The following is a 21,318-nucleotide window of genomic DNA, read 5'->3' as shown; positions in this document are numbered from 1 at the left end:
GAGAAGAAAGGGTGTATGGAGGATTGAAGTGCTATGTTGGTTTTCCATGGTGGAAGATGAGTTGTGTTTATTGCTTTTTTTATAAATGCACAGTATATAAGTGATTGTATAAATGAAAATGAAAATGAAATAAAACAGTTTTCAATAAAGAAAAAAAAAGAAAAAAAACTGTTTTAGTATTAAAAGAGAACTCTTCTAGCTGTAGAGCAAATCAAGATTAGATGTAATAAATAGAAAATAAATGCATCTTTCACTTTAGCACTGAATTGTAGCAGCCGGATGCCCAGAATTAAGCAATAGCAGTGTCTGCGCTCAGCTGCTTTGCTTAACTTGAAGTGGGGAAAACTGTCATAGAATATAAAACATTTAAAGCACCTCTCACTATGCTGAAAGACCCTGAATATCTTCTTGCATGAAGAGTCTTTCCCATCCTGGTAAAGTCCAGATGTGCCGAAACATCCTCTATGCGGACAATTCTGGCAACAGGCATGCAATAAATCCAGATTTCAAGAGGATGCAGAAAGCTGTTCTGAAGAACCATGCCTGACTTGCATTACCCACCTATAATGCTAGCTTTTTCATTTCCAGGGAAGGGCCTTTCTCCAGTGTTGTTGGTCTTCATTTTGCAGCGTGCTAGGTTAGACTTGTGTGAATGCAGCAGGGATCTCAGTTTTTCCACCTCCATTTGTAGCTCATCATTCTTGTCATACAGTTCCTATAAGCAGCCAGAAAACTACAGTGATACACACAGAGCAGCTGATCTTAGATGTACGTGGTGAGATGAACGTCAGGACTTATCCGTAATTGCTTATAAATCATTCCCCCCCTTTTTAATTTTTTTTATTTTAATTGAACAAAAACACACACAAAAAAAGAATCATTCTTCATTACATCTTGTAGAAAGCGTGTCGATTGGTTACAGATAACTTTCGTGCATTTCTTCCACGGTCATTACTTATAATTCATATTAGATTATACACTTTAAGTCAAAAATCTTTGTATATCTTACTATCAGTGTACCACAATTCTCATTTGACTACAATTATTTGAACATGCTTTTACCAAAGCACGAAGAATGGATGCCGCCCTGGAAGTACGCTCTATGGTAGCGTACAACCATAGAGTGTACTCCCAGAGCGGTATCGTACCTCCGTGCTTTGGAAGCCGCAATGGAGGAAGGATGCCACTCTGGGAGTACGCTCTGTGGTTGTACGCTCTGCAGCCTACAACCATAGAGCGTACTCCCAGAGTGGCATCCGTTCTCTGTGCTTTGAAAGCTGAAAAAAAAAACCAAGCAGCGGGCGGTGCCAGCAGCGGAGATGCCCTGGCTCTGCAGAGTTAGCCAAGGGCATCGTGAGCCTGCGAGTTGCATGAGCGGGGAGAGGAAAAGCCGCTCATGCAACCCCCCTCTCCAGTCATGCAGAGCCCCATTCACTCACCTAGGGGCATTCTGAAGGCGCCGAGCCGTGGGAGGCAGAGGGTGGTGAACAGGCGCTCACGTTGCTTGGTGCCTTCCAGGTACCGCTAGATCGGTCAGTGGCACTGTGCCTGGCTGGAAAGGGGGGTTGCCGGGCGGCTGCTCGCGAGTGTGGCCACCTCATGGCTCCTGTGCTGCTGCTGCAACAGCGCAACACAGCCATTCGACCCTGAGGCTGTGCCCGGCTCTTCGGGAGCCCGGTCACAAGGGAGTAGCTGCCCGGCAACCCAAAAACAATAAGCCCTCCCCTTTAATAAGCCCAAGGCCATATTTTGTGGGTCAAAAAAATATTGATGTATTTTCAGGGAAACACGGTATTTACTATTACATATTAAGTCAATTTAGTCAGAATCTGTGTTTTAGGCTATAGTTCTGCAATCTGCATCCCCACTTATCTTTTAATCTAATCTTGGAGAAGCCAAATTTAAAATGTATTTTAAAATGAATCGGGGAACAATCCTGAAGAAGACCTGCAAGACATAAGACAGAGGTTGAAAGCCTAAATTGGAGATTTGCTGATGGTCAGTCATTCTGTGCTACAAACACCAATCTTTGCTCAGTCTCTTGAGGAATAAGCTCCAACAGGGCTAACAAAAATGTAAAGCATCTCAAAGCAGCCTAAAAAAAGCCTATCACTTTCCAGTGGTTCTTTTTTAATGTAACTTTGTTCATAAATATTATTTCTACTTATAAAACGTTGTACGTTTACTGTGTATATGACTATGTATATGAATATGGGGCAGGAACACAAGCAAACTTCTGATCATCCTAACCTTTAACATACATACAGAGGCCAGAATCCAAGAGTCCCATTTCTCATAAAGAAGCATCTCTCTTTGAGAACTAATATGCTGACCAGATATGGTGGAATATAATCCGAATTCCCAGATAATTTGGTTGAGAGGAAGAGGGTAAAGTTAGCTCCTCCCTAGAGGTTCTCAGAGTATATAGAGTATATAGAGTATATAGTTTGCTTTAGTTTGGAAAGATTTCTGACTATAGGTGAGGAACAATAATGGGAACTGCTTAAAAATAACCCTGCATGGGTTTCTTGATCTTTGGGCCTGATATCAAAGCACACAAACTTTGGATTCTACCAATAGCTACAGTTCAAAGCACATTTGCTAATTTTAAAAGATTCTATTCTGTATGTAGAAAAGCATTCCCTACATGAAGAACAAAGATTCCTTGTGCAATGAAAATATTGAATTGAGCCCAAAGAATTTTCTTCTAAATTCAAAAGCCTATTTTATGCCATAATTCTACTAAAGGTTTGCACATCCATGCAAGAACAACACTGGGATTCCTTTTTATTTAACATGCAATCTTATGGAATGTTGTGTTATCCCAATTGTACAACAATCCTAGATAATCATATTTGTTTAGAAGTAATATGTGAACATTACTAACGATAGATGTGTTGGACAGATCAAACATGCAAAATCAGATATAGCAATTCCTTTTACAAAAGACATTCTTAAGAAACCGAGAATTCCATGCACAATATCTCTAGATTTCTTTTTTCCCCCTTTTTTGCAAAATAAACATTTGTTTCCATTTTGGCAAGCACTAACATTAATAGTACAGCTGTTGAACTGAAACACATATTCAAACATCAAACCCAATCAATTCTCAGAAGAGTCTGAGCTTGCTAGAAATGCTGACAAAAGTAACTGGTTATTTCCTTAGATAGCAAGGAACACATAACTGGAGTTTCTGAATGTTAAGCTGACTAGATTCAATGCAAAGAGTATTCAATAGTTGTGTATATCAGGAGGTACTTATGTTATACTGAACGACTGAAATAAAAATAGCAAAGTTTTCAAGGTTATCATAACACAGGCAGATTAGAAGAAATAATCATTACGGATATAGGAAATGAGCACACTTGGAAATGCAACGCTCACCTTCACCCTCTGTGATTAAATAGGCAGCACCGAATTGAATGTATGTGGAAACAAAAAAAGGGAAGGGAATTGAGTGGATGGTGGAATGCATGAAATAATACACAAGAGGGATCTTTTTTTAGAAGTCTCCATTAGCCTGCCACCTACCAATGGATCATTATGATTTTCCAACAAAAAGCAGAGGAATGAAAATAGCAGTAATAAAATGTTCCCAGATATATATCAAGCAACTAGGCATCTGCTTATCATGATTCAGGTGGACTGTGTCAATAGGCAGGACCATTATGTTTTTTATTATTGTACATGAGATTTATTAATTCAATAGTAAATGATTAGTAAAAAGTTTCCATACAGTAGCTAGTAAAAGGAAGAGGGACAAATTTGTGAAATATGGACAATTTTCTTCCTGCTCACCTTGTTTCTGGCTTTCTATTGTGCATATTTATAAGGGTAAAAATAAACCACCTACCCGACATTGCAGCTCATACTCCTGAATGATTTCAGCAAAGCGTGCTTCTTGATCAAATAGTTCCGTACTGTATGGATCCAGGAATCCCAGCTGAAGCAAATAAGATTGTTTTTTTTAAAAGAAAATTAGTATATTGTTTCAAAATTGGAAAGAAAGTCTTTGAAGTTAGCTCTAAACAAATTGAGTTACATTTTATTTTTAATTTATTTCATTTATAACACTGTCCAAATCTACAAAACAACTCTGGGCAGTGTAGAGTAAAATCAAATCGAAAGTACCAAAGGTACAGCAGAGCTTCTGTTGAGTTGTCATCATGAGCAGATCAAACTTGTACAGAAATAGTTATGCCAGGAGCTTTTTAAATATTTTTGTCTTTTTATTGTGCTTGCAGACATTTTACCAATGCTTACATGAAAAGTAAGCGATTGTTTTCTGTAAATATGTGACTATATTCAGAATAACTATTTAAAAGAAATTATTAAAAAACATTTTAAGAGGGTCTAGACCTTTTTTACTGCAGACTTTTTCAGCCAAAAGGACTGAGAAAAAATGCAATTCTTCATCATTACTAACCAAAAGACTGAATATTTATGTAGGAGATACTATAGCCACAAGGCTATACATCCAAGACTTTTACTCATTTGATTTTCACACTAGTCAAATGGACTTAGATTAGAGAAAGAAAGAAAAATTATTTTTTACCAATCTGGAATTACCTTGTCTTTCAAAATAAAATTAAGATCTCCTTGAAGTTTCAAAACCTGATTTTCAGATTCACTCAGTTTTTGAACCACTTCAGCAACTTCATTCTGTAATCGACTATTTTCCTTTAAAAATACATTCACATGGAAGAAAATGAAAGATAAAATCTAAATTTTGCAACTCTTCAGCAAGAAAGCAGCAGCACACTAAATATAGTAATATAGAAAAATCTGTGTTCAAAACCAATATTGTCAAAACTGCAATTTGATTAGTGCTGTGCGGCTACTTACCATGTTGGTTCACAAACCAGAAAAAGTATTGTATGTTTGAATGCTCTTCTGTGTAACAATGACCTACCATATCTGAACTGGAACCAAGGAAAAGCAAGACCAACATCTCCATATTTGACCTGCTACAGGTAATCCTTGCTCAATAATCACAATTTGGCCCAGAATCATTATGTTGTTGTGGTTGAGCTGACTTGATTTTATGACCATATTATATTATAAAACAGGTCACTGCTTTGTTGTTGAACCACGAGGTTGTTAAGCAAATCCAGCATATTAAATTGATGTTTTTTAATGTTTTCAACTAGAAATCATAGTCCTATGACCATGGACACTAACCGATCATAAATGTGAGACAATTGCCAGACACCCAAAATGCAATCAGGTGACCTGAGGGTGGCAGCTGTAACTTTGAGGACATATCATAAGTAACTTTTTTTTAGTCTATTGTAACTTTGAACGGTTAAGTGTGGACTATCTATACTTTTACACAATTAGAGAGCCTTTACAATGAAAAATTGAGTAAATGATTCGTTCCCCAACCCATCAAGTCTACACTAAGAACTGGCACAGTCCTAAGACTTTGCATATGGTGCAATTCTGCAGCCTTAATGGATGCAGAATGCCATTCCTGAACAAGCCCAGCTTTTAGTCAATTAAAAAAACAGATCAACATTTTATCTCATGGCTGTGAACCTACATACAACTGGCTAGTGAAATTTCAGAAGTGACAAATTTAAGCTGGTAAGATTTGCATCGTACAGGGAAAGAACTATAGTTTAGTTTTATCTAACTCATTTTTCCTTGCCATTAACAGTGGGGCTAATTGTACACCTTGAAAGAAAATGGACATAGACTCAAATAGTTTAATTTCTAAGACTTGGAATTCAACCTCCTTGGATATGATATTTTACACGTGGTCAAGAATCTTCAATCCCTTCAAGCTCTTACCTTGATCATCAACGTCAGCTTTTTCCTTAGATTAGAGTCCTCCTCTTGAAGATCCCTGAAATCTGATTCTAACTTGGTTCTCTGATGGTGCATTTGTTGCATGAGCAATTCCTGTTCCATCTTGACTTCGGACTTTATTGCCAGTAGCTTCCCTTTGAAATCTCGCTCAAGAGCTCTATAAAGAAGGAACATCACAGCTGAAATTTGCAAGCCCATTTATTATCTCATTTAAACATTAAATTGAAATACATTTTGGAAAAAAAACCCTATCACTTTGAAATAAGACAAATTATTTTTAGTACTTTTATTCATCAGTCATAGTCTACCCTCCATTTGCCACCATAGGTTAGAAATAGTTTCAAGTGAAGAAATGTCTATAGAAATCAGATCAGTTTTTTTTAAATGACAATACTTTTTTTAATTATTGAAACAAGAACTCACATTTTGGGATGATTAGATCAAAATATGTTAATATAATTGATTTATTTTGCCATTTGTCACTATGTGATTTCCCCCATAAGTTTTAATGAATTAGACATTTTACAAAATATTCATCCATTTATATTGATACATTGTCATATTGTATACATAATTAAGTATTTATGAAATAGTTTAAACAGGGATAAAATATAATGTAATTCAAATTAAATAACAATGACAATAAATATTATAATTTTAAAAAAAGAATTAAGAAACTACAAGTACTATTTAGAAAGGGGATAGATATGGAAGAAAGACTGCCTTGACAGAAGTACCACCAAACCAATCGGAAAATCATACCATCATCATTTATATTGTGACTGTCTATAATAAGAACTTAGTATTTTTATTTGGTATAAGTTTATATTGTGTAATAATCATTTTTCCCAATGACAATAATCACCTGAGTTTACTCTCATTGTGATGCTCCAGAATACTATGGTTATCATCTACTTCCTTAAAAAGCTGGCAATTCATCTTTTTAACCTTTTCCAGCTCAGTTCTTGTTTTGTTTCTCTCAATGGAAATCCGTTCCAATTGTGCTCTAAACAGAAAGAATATGTGTTACTTACAACCCCTGTGTTGATCCTGTTAAGGTATCATAGCTCTGCAGACAATATATAAGTATAAATCTAATATATATAATCTCTCTCTGCAACTGGTTACACATGAAACTATTTAGCTAAACAATAATCCCATGTAATAGCACTATGCATCTTGATGCAAACAACAATTAGATGAATAGGCAGTTTACAATGATGACTGAAATTTCTACACACATACTATAAGACCATTGGTCTTAAAAGCCAAAACAAAAACGACTTACTGTAGATAATGAAGTTCATGCTTATAAGACGCAACAGCTGCCTGTTGAAGTCCATTTTTGGAAGCAACTAATTCATCATCAAGGACCATAGAAAGCTCTAGAAGGTTCACTCGCTCTTCCACATTATAATCTAGACTCTATAAAAAGACAAAGTCTGAAAATCAAGAGAAACTAAATCCTAAGAGCTGGCCCTTAAACTATTATTAATATAGCATTAGAATGTTGGCATTAAATAAATATTAAAGGGTAACAGTCATTGGGTTATTTAGTTATGGGATTGGATTAAAGATTCAACACAGAATGGATGAATTATTTAGGAGCAGGAAAGATATTAAACAAGACTAAAGGATAGCAAGAAGGACAAACTGTTAAAGCTGTGATGTCAGAAAAATGTAGATTTGTATATTCGAAATAAAAGATAAGACTATTAAATACATCGTAATAATTATGACAGGAATTGATGGCAAATGGGTTAAACAAATGAACTTGTATGAACATGAGCAGAGAAGAGATTATAGGTAGTCCTTGATTTACAATAGTTTGTTTAGTGACCATTTGAAGTTAAAATGGCACTACAAAAAATGACTTATGACCAATAAAAATTCAGGTGCTTGACAACTGACACATACCGGTATTTACACCAATTGCAAAGTTCCCAGGTCATGTGATCCCTTTTGTGAATTTCTGACAAGCAAGGTCAATGGGGAAGCCTGATTCACTTAACAACCATGTTACTAACAATGATTCATTTAGCAACTGTGGCAAGAAAAGTGGTAACATGGGGCAAAATTCACTTAATAACTGTCTGACTTAGCAACAGAAATTTTGGACTCAACTGTGTTCGTAAGTTGAGGACTACCTGTATTCCCCGGAATTTCTGGAGGTACTAAAATTAAATGATTTTCATACTAGTTTACTTTGCATAAGGTTCTGTCTTAATTCATATATAGGTGAAATTCAGCAGGTTCTGACAGGTTCTGGAGAACCAGTAGCGGAAATTTTGAGTAGTTCTGCAATATCCTTCCTCCAGGAGTGGGGAGGAAATGGGGATTTTGAGTATCCTTTCCCTGCCACGCCCACCAGGCCACACCCACAGAACCTGCAGTAAAAAAAAATTGAATTTCACCACTGATATACAGGTAGTCCTCAGTTAATTACCACTAGTTCAGTGACCAATCCAAATTACAACATTGCTGAACAAGTGGTACACCAGTCCTCAAAGTTCTGCCTCCCCTAGCACCACTGTGGTCATATGACTGATTTGGGAAACCTGGCAACTGGCTCAGATGTCCTGCAGTCATGAGATCATTGTTTGTGATCTTCCCTGCCTGCTTCCTACAAGTAAAGTCAAGGGACCTTTGCAAGTTCATCAATCAGACTGAGTGGCTTATCCTTCCTTTCTTTCCATGTCCAGTCAATGGCAGATACACTCCGTCCCAATCATCTTTCCATCCGTTTTTCTTATCAATATATTAAATTCCTTACTATGAAAAGCATCATGCTAAGAACTTCCAGGAAAACCATCAAAGAAGAGCTGCAGATACCTTAAAAATCTCTTTGCAGTTTTCAACCCCTTCCCAGGACCAGATGGAGACAACTTGCTCCACACTTGCAAAACCACTACCATCATTAATGCTGGAGAAAAGATTCAAAGCCACTGAGTTGGATAAAAGAGATGGAGTTGCAGTTTGTTGTCCATTGTCTTTCAAAATCTGCATGATGGAGGAATAAAACAGCGGTGGAGAGAGAAAAAGTGAGTCAGTTTAGATGAATGGGGAACAAACGTTTAGGAGAGAATTTTAAAACAACATGTAGTTATATCAAACAATCCTAAACTCATTATTTAGCAACAATATCTGGTTGACTTTGTCCAAAATGGGAAACTCAGTGGCTGTGCCTGTTAAGTGCTTGATGAGAGATAACCAGTGAATTCCAGGTTCATTGGAGAGATCAGGAACTTGGGGGGAAAACATATTAAAGGAAACTAATGGCAGTTCTGTAGAATTGCCACAAAAGTTGCAGAAATATCACCAGGAGTCAAGCCTAATTTGAAGGAGTTTTTATTTAAAAATAATAATTTGTAGATACCCACTTGGACTCAGTAAGCACTGTTATCCTGTGTGAGGTGGTTTGGTGTTTGTTTTTTCCTTTTAAATCATCTTTGGAAACCTGCTTTTTCTTAAGCAGAACACATAATCTGGAAAGTTTGGTTTGGTTTGGTTTGGTGATTTCCTGCACCAGCGGGAGGTATTCAACCACACACTTGGACAAAGGGCTAATGAGGCCACCGAAGTGGAGAAGATCAATAAATAAGCCATAAAACATTTAATGACATACAGAGCAGCTTCTGCATCTATTAAATAAAATACATTAAGAGAAAGTCCAATAATTTTGTTATATTGACCAAAGCTTCCCCTGAAGGCTGCTGGACCCAAGCCACACACATGGGATTGCACCCAACACAAAGTCTTCTCTGACTCCGTCATGGTCTATAATTTATACTGCTTCCCCTTTCTCCAGGTTGATTCCTATTTCTGTATGTGCTTCTATTAGCAATAAAATTTCAAGCTCTGTCCCGCCTCTGGGCATAACACTTCAAAAAGTATGGAAAAAATATGCCAAGATTGAGAAAGACTGTTCTAGATCATTATCTGTCTTGATTTTAACTTGGCAAGATATGCAAACCAACCCATTATAATCTACTGTTACAGGTGAACCAGGCTATTACAGCTTATTCCACAGACCTTGATTTAAAATACTATCATTTTCTGCTAGATTTCAACCCTTATGTCATAAAAATTATAAAACCAGTCTCTATGAAATGCAACAACTGGAAGCCTTCTGAACATTCAAATATTTTCCCTTTGGAACCAAGAATTGCATAAACAAATATTGCTCAGAATAATTACCTGATTAGAGTGTGATCTTTGCCTTTTGAATTTAAGTGGCGTGGAAGAAAAAGGACAAGGAATGCAGATGTGGCTGAATAAGCCATGCTGGAATTCCTTTAAGCTTACTCTGCCATCTCCATCACTATCCAATTTGTTAAATAATTCTTCAAGTTCCTATAGAAAAGATAAGGTTTTAAAGTATTGTACCTCAAGCGTTTCATTTAGTTTAATTAATTTTGGAATTGAACAGCACATAAATCAATATTCAACAAGGTTTAGTTAATGCAACAAGCAGAGTCTGGTACTCATAACCTGGATAGAATCTAATATGGGTTACACGCCTAACCATCTCACGCTACAGCGGTTTGGCATATGAAAGTTCAAAGTGGGCTTTACCACCAAAGATATCCAGCATTGGTCTACTAGTTGGAAACTCTTAACTTTCTCTGCATAGAATAAAAGAGAGAAAAGTCCTTGTTTTCTTCATTCACAAAGACATTGTCTTCCCTCAACTGAAAAAAGTAGTGTATTCTCTCCTACATGCAAGAAAGACTAAGATGTAAGACTTTCAGAGGGAAAGGCTATCCTTCTCCAAAGCATCATTCCATGACTTCAAAGTAGCTTTTTGCTAAAATAGGGATAATCCAGACAGTTTCCCACTCCCAATGTAACCTAGATTACAATCCTCATTTGACTATGAAAATGATTGGATGATCATAAATCATTGCTCTTCCTTCCAGCCTTTCCACTGTAGAAGGAAGCCGTGAGAATAAAATACAGGAGGAAAATAGCAGCTTGCAAACCGGCAAGATATAAATATAGCATATGTAAAGCTTCTTCAGGTTTATTTAAAATACTGATGTACTATTGGGAGGCAATAATTACAATTGCTAAAACAGTGCAGAAAGAATACTTTGTACAGCTGAGGCCTTGCCAAAATGCTGAATATTCCATATGTAGCCACCATGTTCACATTCAGTCATCAAGTAGACTTTCTGAGATGAGAATTTCCAAAAGTCAAGTTTAACTCACCTCTTTTTCCATCTCTTTGAGTCCAGTGTTCTTACAAACAGCATCCAGCTCTTGTTTGTTGAGGTATCCATTATTTCCAATGCCAAGATCTTCCCAAGTAACCCTGATCTGATTTTCAGTTGTGTTCAAACAGGAGGTAGACAATCCTTCTCTAGGATTGTCAATGAGGTTATCCTCCCAGGTGCACATTTGACCTACAAAAGATTACTCTTACATTAGCAAGAGCTGTACTTCTAATTACTCTGTTGTCCTTATCAAAGACCACTTGTTATATAAATCGTCAAGCCGAAAGCAAATTAAATTTATATTCTATTTTCAATTTTTCTCCAAACTCTTAATTTGGCATTTCTATTATCCATGGAAAATATTTTACATTTTTAAATTATATAACACAGATATTAGTTAAATATATTATTAAGTAGATACATCTTTCAGTTTTATTTTTTCAGTAATACTCAAAAAATCAGAAACAGATTCTTTTATCTCCACTCTCTTCCTGCTCCTATTTAATTCTAAATATGGATATAAGAGAAATCCACCAAGACAGAGTAAACCAGAATCTACACTGAATCAAGGCTTTATTACAAAAATTTTCTTAATGCTTTTTTCAAAAATGTAAAATGAATGCTGTTAAGGTTGTTAAGGAGTTGGTTTTGTCCACCTTTGGAGAGATGCAGGTGGATGAAGGTGAATAGAAGATGGCTGCCCAGTATTTTGCCTTTCCTAAAGTGTCTCTGGAGCAATTCAACATACATATTTTGTATTACATAAAACTGCATCAGAGAAACAAAGGACATTAAAAGAGCTACGAAAGAATATCAAAAATGCAAAGAAAGAATAGAGTTTCTTTGGGATTTTATGTGAAATAATTATGCCCACTAAATGAAGCCAAACTCAAAACTATTATATTAGAGAAAAATGTGGAAGACAATGATTGTAGATTTCCTTTTTATATACTAATTCAGAAGTCCGCAACCACCAGGCCATGGCCCACTACCAGGCCTTGAGCCTTTCAGAACTGGCCACAGAAGTGGTGGGAGAGCGCAGGCATGCGCGCACACATTCCTACCTGTGCACACGTGCTTACCCACCTCTCCCACAGAACCATCCTCTTCCCCTCCGCCCGTCGGTCCACAAAGCCAAAAAGGTTGGGGAACTCTGTACTAATTCATTAGAAAACCCCACAGTTCAGAACGCTGCAAATGCAATTCAATTTTTTGCCAATCTGTCTATCACTACCTTAATAATCCAGCTTCCCAAACTACATGTAAAATATAGATCCTATGATCTTTTCCCAGAGTCCAGAAGAAAATGGACTAATAAGTATCAAGCTAGGCAATAGGGAAACTATTTTAGCCTGAGGATTAGCCTACAGTGAGTGGGAACAGTGTCCAAAGTGAGTGAAAGAACATCCCCGTAGATGTGCAATTTCAGAGTTTATACACAGTGAGACTTTAAAATGGCCCCCACTGACAAGGGAAGCTATTTTAAAGCTAGGCTGTAGAACCTGTGGCAGTACTTAAGAAAATGGTTGAGGAAGAGGAGCTACTGTAATTTCTTTCTGAGATTTTTTTCTTCTCTAAGAAGAATGTGCAGAGTTCAGATGTGCAGAAAGGCTCTAAGATAAGAAACTAGGTTGGATTGCCTTCCATGGATTCAGTCTATACGTTTACCTTATCCATTCTTATGGCTGGGGTTGAAGAGCAGAATTTGAATCAGAGAAGCTCTGTCTGCAAGGAATATACTCTGCCTTTCCAGTAGAACTTTACCCTGAACTCATCTACTGAATTGGATGGCAAAAGTGGAAATTCAAGAAAAGAAGCAATAAAAAAACATGTTTCAATGTTTGCTACACATTCTCTTGCTGAACCCCACCTTGGCCTTCAAAGGTCTGCTGTTGTTCTTCTTTTGAGTTTTCAGCCTCTTCATCTGATTTGAGACTCTAAAAAAGAGAACTGAATTTAATGTTCCATAGATTCAGTCCAATAGCCAGAATGAAGGGTAGAAAAACAAGAAAAGACAAAACATGGGTGAAGATTGTGTAAAGCTGCCAATACAACTTCAAATTAACTATGCTTCCCGCAGACATCTGACTTTTTCCAGTGGCCTAACATAAGATACAATTATAGGGCAATTTGACAATGTGTTGGAGAAGTGACTCTCCTTAAGATTGAATGCTGTGGTGGTCATTAAATGCAAGGACTCGTTGTAAATTTATTTTTCAGAACTATCAAACTATCCAATGGTCACTGACAGAGCAATCATTAAGAAAGGACTATCTATATAACTCAGTTTTATAGAGGCTGTCATATTAGGAAACATCAAATTTGACTCTAAAGAGCCATGACTTTGCTTCTGAATACCAGCCAGGTTTCGGGCACTCCTGAGCATCTGGAAGAAATCAGGATACAGAAGAATTCCAGAGACTGAGATGGCTATTTCGTCAAGTCCAAGGTACAAATGTAACAAAAGGAACCATTACAAACCAACATGAGTGATAGTAAAATGTAACACATGCATTTCAAATAGTTTGAAGATAGGTCTTTAAATACCTCCACACTTTCCAAAGAAGTTGAATGTCTGAGCTGACTTTTTACATTTATATTGTTCTGCTCCTCTTGTAAATATTTGGGGGCTTCCAACATGACATTTTCAAGTTCTGGCCTTGTCCGGCAACTATACCCTTTGGCCCCAGTGATATACTTGAGCTGAGTCTCACCTGGAATAACTAAATTGGAAATACTTTCAGTTCTAATACAAGCAGTAATATATGTCCCCTCCTGTGAACCTTCTTTTTGATCCCAAATAAAGTTTTTAAAAACATCACAAAACAAATTATGAATTCAAAAACTTGAGCTGTTGAGGCCCACTATATTAAACTACTTATACATGCTATTTAATACTGGTAGTAGTCAAAGTTTTCACTCAAAACGTTCACCATGGAACTATGCCCAGAGCTAATGAGCACAATTGAGAGGATGTCACAAGGTACATTTAAGAACTTAAAGCTAATCCACTCAGGAAACTTCCCAAAGCCATCTAATTCACTAAGGTAGGTAGGCATTTGGATCTGATCTAACATTTTTCTTTTCTTTCTTTTTTGCCAATTTTAGCATCATTGCCCCAAGAATTGTTCAGTTTTTCCACTATTGGCATAACTCATTCACAGTTGCAGTTTCAAGGGTTTCATGTCTTTCAACAGTGCCCTTTTGATGTCTCAAATTATACTTCTTTTTTCTTTCAGGTGTAACTTGTAAGTTTACTTTCTTATATCTGTTATGCTAAAATAGTAGAAAACATAGAAAATAAGTAAATGTTGAAATCAATAAATATACTGGTAACTGTTGTAATAGGATTACGGAGACCCAGGTTCAGATCTCTATTCAACCATGGATCTCAGTGGATCATTATGTACTAATCTTTCATTATCAGTGTGATCTACCTGACAGGAGTTATTGTGAGATAAAATAGGGGAGACCCAGATAAGTTGCCCTGACAGCTCAAAGAAAAGGTAGAATATACAAATAATTAGAAGGGTATGCCACCAGTCCTCTTGATAATATCCCATTTACACACATAAACTTTGTATTAGCTAACGTATATGAAAGAACATAGAGGAAACCATTTAAACTTATTGTTCATGAACTTGAGAAATGTATATTGACAAAACAACAACTATTATGTTCTTATCTCTGGGAATTTCATTATAGAAAGACAACTGGTTTAAATGCACAAAAGCTGACTTTTTATCATTTCCTGAAATCAATCAGTACAGACAAACTCAATAAGTAATCTTTGCTAACTATGTTTCATTAGTAATCCATCAGGTAGCAAATCATAATAAGATACCGTATATACTCGAGTATAGGCCGACCCGAATATAAGCCGAGGCACCTAATTTTACCACAAAAAACTGGAAAAGTTATTGACTCGAGTATAAGCCTAGGGTGGGAAATGCAGCAGCTACCGGTAAATTTCAAAAATAAAAATAGATACCAATAATGTTTTTGAATATTTATTTCAAAGAAAAACAGTAAACTAGCGGTGTATTCAATGAAATACTTCACTCACCTCATGATGCTGATGTCCCGCTGTGATGATGATGTCCCGTGCAGCCGCGGGAGCGATGTCCCGCCTCCTATGACACACGGCACAGTGATTCCTATCATTGGATCACTGTACCAGAGGAGGTGGGACATCGCTATGTGGCTGCTTGCCATAACAAGGAGGAGGTGGGACATTGTTGCAGAGCGGCAGGAGGGGGAGGAAGGGGAATCGTAAGACAGCCCTGCATTACATTAGAACGTGAGGAGGGGGGATGGTGCGGTGCGCGCTGCGCGGCAAACTGACACAGAGGGAGGGGAAACTCACAGGGGCACTGGGCCATTCACGAGTGTCACCCAGCGGCATGGCCCCGCCCCTTTTTCTCCTCCATTTCGGGCAAATTTTTCACTGACTCGAGTATAAGCCGAGGCGGCTTTTTTCAGCCCAAAAAGTGGGCTGAAAAACTAGGCTTATACTCGAGTATATACAGTACATCGATTGGTGGCTAATCTATAACACAGCCAAATTTAAGGCAGAAAATCTAAAACAAGCTAGAAAGGGAATATTTGTAGCTCAGGATTAAATTGTGAGGTCCTTGGTGCTTTATGAGCTTGGTAGTTTTCTTGCAGACGTTTGATTACTAAATTAGGTAAGTAACCTAGCAGTGATTACCTAGTTTGGTAATGACAAGTCTGCAAGAAAACCACCAAACTCAGAGAGCACCAAGGATCCCACAATCCAAAACAATTTCATGCATCTCATTATTCATTCACCTGGCTCCAGATAGCTGGTCTCATCATCTGAAAGGCCAAGACTGATAGTCGAAGATAATATGGTCACAAAACCTTCCTTAAACTCTTCAAAATTAACCTAGTAAGAGATAGGAAGAAAAGCATTGTTCAATTGTCTTGAGCAGAATGGAAACTCTTTTTTTTCCTCACTGCTATGAGACTAGGATGAAGCTGCCATAATCTAAAGATGAAGCAGGCACTTAAGCAGAGATGTCAAAAAACCAGGAATCCTGCCAGAAGATCTCTTCAGGGGGGAAGATAAGAAAGAAACAAGTTAAGGAAACAAAAGAAAAAATGTCAACTGAAGCAAAAAAAGGAACCTGGGCCTGAGCATATGGGGGTGGGGGATCCCTTTGGGGATATAAGGGGTCCTGAAGCTGCCTACTACTTAGGTCATTTTTTTTACCAGACATGGAAGCTTCTCTTCATCTAGTTAGTACTAGCAGCCTCTCTCTCTCTCTCTCTCTCTCCCTCCCTCCCTCCCTCCCTCCCTCCCTCCCTCTCTCTCTCTCTCTCTGTGTGAGAGAGAGTATATTGTAACCAGTAAAGTTTTGCAGGTACTTTAAATTTGCTGGGTGAATTCATGTATTCCAAAGAGCTTCAAGTCTTTGGTTGGAAATGATATGTGTGTATCCTTAATTATTTCCCAATTGTTGACCAGAGAGTCATGTCTGCTCTAGGTGTACCCATCTGGAGAACCCGAGTAGAATGTAAAGAGGGCTTACAAATCTCTGCCCTTCAATAGGCTGTAAGTCTCTAAGTGAGTGACTGTAAGCCAAATCTGGGAGCATGTGTAACACCACATGGGAGAAGAAAGTAAGCTAGCAAGAAGCAAGACAATGCATCAATAAACCCAATCTTATTTTCAGTAGACCTGTTCAAAACGCATATATAAACCACAGTCTTACAAAAGGAACTATGGCAAAACTAATTTGTGTTAATCCTGGATTATACCTTTACACTATAGAGTATTCTGTAATTTTAATATACTTTGCATTTTTCTTCTCTTCTGATAATTAAAGTCCTTTTGGGTTGCAGTACCAATGTTTACTACTTACACCAGCTATGTTCTATGTTTTATAGCTAACTATACTACTTACGCCAGCTATGACTTAAGGGAGCATCATAGACATATTGGAAATATTAAGTTTACTTCTGCTTGCAGCAGTGTTTTGATGACACCTATGTATGGGGTTAAACATCTCAGTCAATTCAAGAGGACAGCTTGCCAGGCCACAAATTAGAAAAGGACAGACATAAAAAAGGCAATTATTTACAGCTCCTTGGAAGTCTTGCAGTTACTTACTCTGGCAAAGTGATTATTCCCCAAAAGTGTTTCCAGAAGTAAGGGGAGCTCTCTTTTCAGATGTAGTTTGTGGCACAACTCAGTCAGCTGCTCCTTGTCCAAATACCCAGTGCCCGTGGTATCACAGCTGTCATACACATCCTTGAGCTGAGAGGTGTATCTGTTCTCTTCCTCACCCATCCCATAGTATTTAGCACACAATCTAGGAGGAGTGGGTTATTAAGGAGTGGGTTACTTGATGTTCTTAAGCAATATGATTGAAATGTATGTACAATGTAACAATGTACAAATAGCTTCAGTCAACACGTACATTGTGCAATATTATGAAACTCCAGTTAAAGATTTTAAAGGTTTCTCATACATTTTTCTTTTCTCTTCAGAACAACCTTCTAAACTTTATGACCTACAAATATGATGGGTCAAAACCTCCCAGTAACACCAAGAACTTAAACATAATTCTATTTTTCATTTCCATTGCGAAATTACACATTTCACTGAGTTTCTGTCTTTAGTTACAGGTAATAGTATTCCCCTGAAGTCAGAGATCAATCTCTATAAGAAACAAGTGTTGCATAATTGTTATGACCTTAACTTTGAAACTTACTTTCTCAGAACTGAATTCAGCCTCATGAATCCACTCAAGATTCATATCTACTTCATATCTGTTTCATATCTGTTTCATATCTACTCACTACTCAACCTCTTGCAATCTCTCAACTAATTAAAAAATAAATTAAGTAGTAGACCAAATATTTTCAGCAATTAATTACACCACAGAGTTGCGTGTTGAGTCCTTTATACCCTTTATGTGCATGATTACAGTGCATTCCCACTCACAATAATAATACTATTATTAAATTTGCAGATGATACAACAGTGGTGGGACTAATCTCCGAGGGGGATGAGTCTGCCTATTGAGATGAGGTGGACCGGTTGCTTTTGTGGTGTGGCGACAATAACTTGGTCCTTAACACCAATAAGATCAAGCAGCTTATAGTGGACTATAGAAGGAATAGATCAGACATCCAGCCCTTGCTTATCAATGGAGACCAAATGTAGCAAATGGCCAATTTTAAATTTCTGGGTGTTATCATAAAAGAGGACCTGACTTGGGGCACTCAGATTGCAGCACTTGTCAAAAGGGCCCAGCAGAGATTATACTACCTGAGACTTCTCAGGAAACAACAACTGAATGAAAAACTGCTGGTGACCTCCTACCGCTGCACCATAAAGAGTATTTTAACTTACTGCACCTGTGTATGGTTTGCCAATTGCACAGTGGCAGATAGGACAATGCTCCAGAGGGTTAAAGTATTTTCCCAGAGGGTCATTGGTTGCTCTCTTTGGAAGAGCTTTATAGTCCTGCTGCCTTAAGAAAGTTCAAAACATTCTTAAAGATCCATCGCATCCTGGGCACCCTTTTTTTGAACTATTACATCTGGCAGACAGTACAGGATAATGAAAACAAGGACAAATAGGCTGAAAAACAGCTTCTATCCCAAGGCAGTAACTCCATTGAATTCTACTGTATAGTGCAATATTAATGCAATATCAGTTTTCAATTCAATTGTATAAATGTGAAGTTTGTGTTTCATTTTTATAATTATAATGTACACTGAAGATGGCATTTAATTTCGTTGTATGAGTGCAATAACAATAAAATAAAGTAAACTAAATTGAATCTGGACCTGAATTAAACTGCATGAATGTGCTCAAACACTAATGAAATTCATATAAACTTAAGGAATTGTCTTACACCAAGTCAGATCATTGGTTGATCTAACTCAATATTGTGTCTACAAGGACTGACAAAACTTTATCATGGCTTCATACGAGTCCTAGGTGCCAGCATGGAAGCTTTTGCACACAAAATTGCACTTTGTCACTCAGCTAATTTTCCTTCTCTTGGTCAGCCTCTAGCAATCTTCCTGCATTAATACAACTTTATTGGCTTCCACTGCTGCATGTTACAGAAATAAATTACAGTAATACTTTTTGGCTGGTGGATGGGCTAATGCATATTAATCTATAAAGGTGAATTTGGGGGAAAGATAATGTACAAATTCAGTCACTGGGGTCCCCCTTCACTTTCTCTGTCATTATATCTTAAAATCTTTTGAAGCTGTAAATAAAAGATTGTAAACTATGGAATATAAGTGACACAACAGATAAAAATATTCACCAGTTCACAGATGAGAATTAATTCAGATTATAATGGTATATATAAATAAAACACAGAAAACATATTCACAATGTTCAACTTAAACACTAACAAAAATAGCCTCAGTGAAGAGAGAAGATTTTGCTTAAAGTTGAAACCCTCCCCCAAAGAAGGGATGTTGATCCAGTGGCCCCTTCACAGAAGCCATCTCTTCTGAGTAATCCTTTATTGAGGATCATTTAGTCAGACATTGTGCTGAATGGAGGAATGTATAAATGTGCAAGGCTGCCTGTCCTGTCCCCAGTAAATAAATCAATGGTTGAACAAATGTGAATTACAAATCCAACTGTGTCATAGCTCAGACAAGATTCACTTATCAAAAGAAACTGATTCTGGCAATCTTTAGACATACCAAAGGGAAATAAGAGATTGGATGGGGAGGCAAATATAGGGGAATTAATACAAAAGAATTTACTATTATTTTAACTGAAATAATGGGAGCTGGTCTCTTATATGCTGTCATGAGAAACTCCCACTTGTGGTCAATTTGCTGATCTTTGGGATGTTCTGTTATTTTAGATTGGGGCAACTCAGTCCAAATTCACAGCACTGCATAAATTGTGTTGTAACAGAAGAGATCCTAAACAGATCAATTCTTTTTTTAAAAAAACAAAGGAGTCTTCTACTCCAAAGCTTTTTAGGACTGAAGTATCAGTTTCCTTTAATTTGTAATATAACTATTACTTTCCAGAAATATAACCAAGAAAAACATGAGTAAAAAAATAGAAAACCCATCAGTCCATAGCCCCCAAAATTCTCAAAGCTTATTCAAGCAGATTTCCATCTGATAGGAAAAAAAGGTTGACTCAAAAGCATTCTTGGCCATACAGCAGCCGTGCTAATGCTAGAAGGCATATTAAGAATGCCTGAATAAGCATTTCTACCACAGAGATGCTTATCACACACTTCTTTCAATGTTTTAGGGCCAAACCACAGACTATCATTTATCTCTTATTCCAGTTTCCAGCTGCTGGCTATTTCTTTTTTCTCCTAAAAATCTAAGAAAAGCAAAGTAAGGGTCATGCAGAACTAAGGCACATTCTATAAACAGGCATGTCCAAACCATGGCCCACATGTAACATTATTACATGATTTTTAGCAAAAACAGATAGCTAAATAACCATACATACATACATGTACAATATATAAACAAATGATATTATATATTTTATATTTGGTCCAAGACAACTCCTCTTCACTCAATTCATCCCAGGCAGGCCAAAAAATTAGACCCCATGTTCTAAAAGGTATGTGTTTCCATAGTTTTGAAGTTCAGATTCTTAGGTGTAAATTTAGATACAATTAAAATAGTCTCCTTCAAGTTGAGCTTTATTTCTGATTATCTATATACAAATTAGTCTCTGAGTAGAAACGCACAAGGTAGCTCAAATGTACAGAATTTTACAAATTGCCCTTAATCTAGTGTCCTCTAGGTGATGGGACAAGAGATAGTTCTTGACCAACAACTCTTCACTTAGTGACCATTCAAAATTACGATAGACTTCCCTCATGACCCCAATTTGGAGTTCTGATGGCTCCCGCCCCCATAGTCATATGATCACATTTTGGATGCTTAGCAACCAGTCCATATTTACAGCTGTTTGCAGTGTCCAGCAGTCACATGACCAGAATTTATTATTATTTTTAAATGGGAAATTAACATTTACTTCAGGTTTTTGGCAAAAAAAAAAAGCCTATTGCAAACAATGTTCACTTAAGAACTGACATTAATTTAACAACACTGCAGTGAAGGTCATAAAATCAGGTGCAATCACATGATGATCCACTTACAACCAACACAATTTGCAACTGTAATTCTGGACTCAATTATGGTCATATGCCAAGGAGCACTTGTATCTACTATTTCTTAAAAAAGAGATCTGAAGCATCCAGACTTGGCTTCTGTTGTGATAAAGCTGAGGAAAGTGGACCAT

At 37.1% G+C, this 21,318-nt stretch overlaps 1 protein-coding gene across 1 annotated transcript in view; it reads right to left on the bottom strand.

Moving 5' to 3' along the window:
* The window catches only part of NINL (ninein like), a 37,491-nt gene that overhangs the window by 14,439 nt on the left and 1,734 nt on the right, over positions 1–21,318 (bottom strand). Inside the window, exons 2-14 of the mRNA XM_032215763.1 lie at positions 17,164–17,365; positions 15,840–15,936; positions 13,575–13,750; positions 12,898–12,964; positions 11,023–11,216; positions 10,009–10,164; positions 8,644–8,811; positions 7,100–7,236; positions 6,677–6,817; positions 5,794–5,968; positions 4,570–4,680; positions 3,854–3,943; positions 562–715 (exon numbers count right to left, since the gene is read on the bottom strand). Of these exons, the coding sequence (XP_032071654.1) occupies positions 562–715; positions 3,854–3,943; positions 4,570–4,680; positions 5,794–5,968; positions 6,677–6,817; positions 7,100–7,236; positions 8,644–8,811; positions 10,009–10,164; positions 11,023–11,216; positions 12,898–12,964; positions 13,575–13,750; positions 15,840–15,936; positions 17,164–17,343 (1,846 nt within the window). The 5' untranslated portion in view covers positions 17,344–17,365. The remainder of the gene's footprint in view (positions 1–561; positions 716–3,853; positions 3,944–4,569; positions 4,681–5,793; positions 5,969–6,676; positions 6,818–7,099; positions 7,237–8,643; positions 8,812–10,008; positions 10,165–11,022; positions 11,217–12,897; positions 12,965–13,574; positions 13,751–15,839; positions 15,937–17,163; positions 17,366–21,318) is intronic.

Source organism: Thamnophis elegans, chromosome 4 (assembly GCF_009769535.1).
Source record: "Thamnophis elegans isolate rThaEle1 chromosome 4, rThaEle1.pri, whole genome shotgun sequence".
NCBI lineage: Eukaryota > Metazoa > Chordata > Lepidosauria > Squamata > Colubridae > Thamnophis > Thamnophis elegans.
Note: the sequence above shows the minus strand (reverse complement) of the source record. Positions and strands in the feature narration are given on the sequence as shown.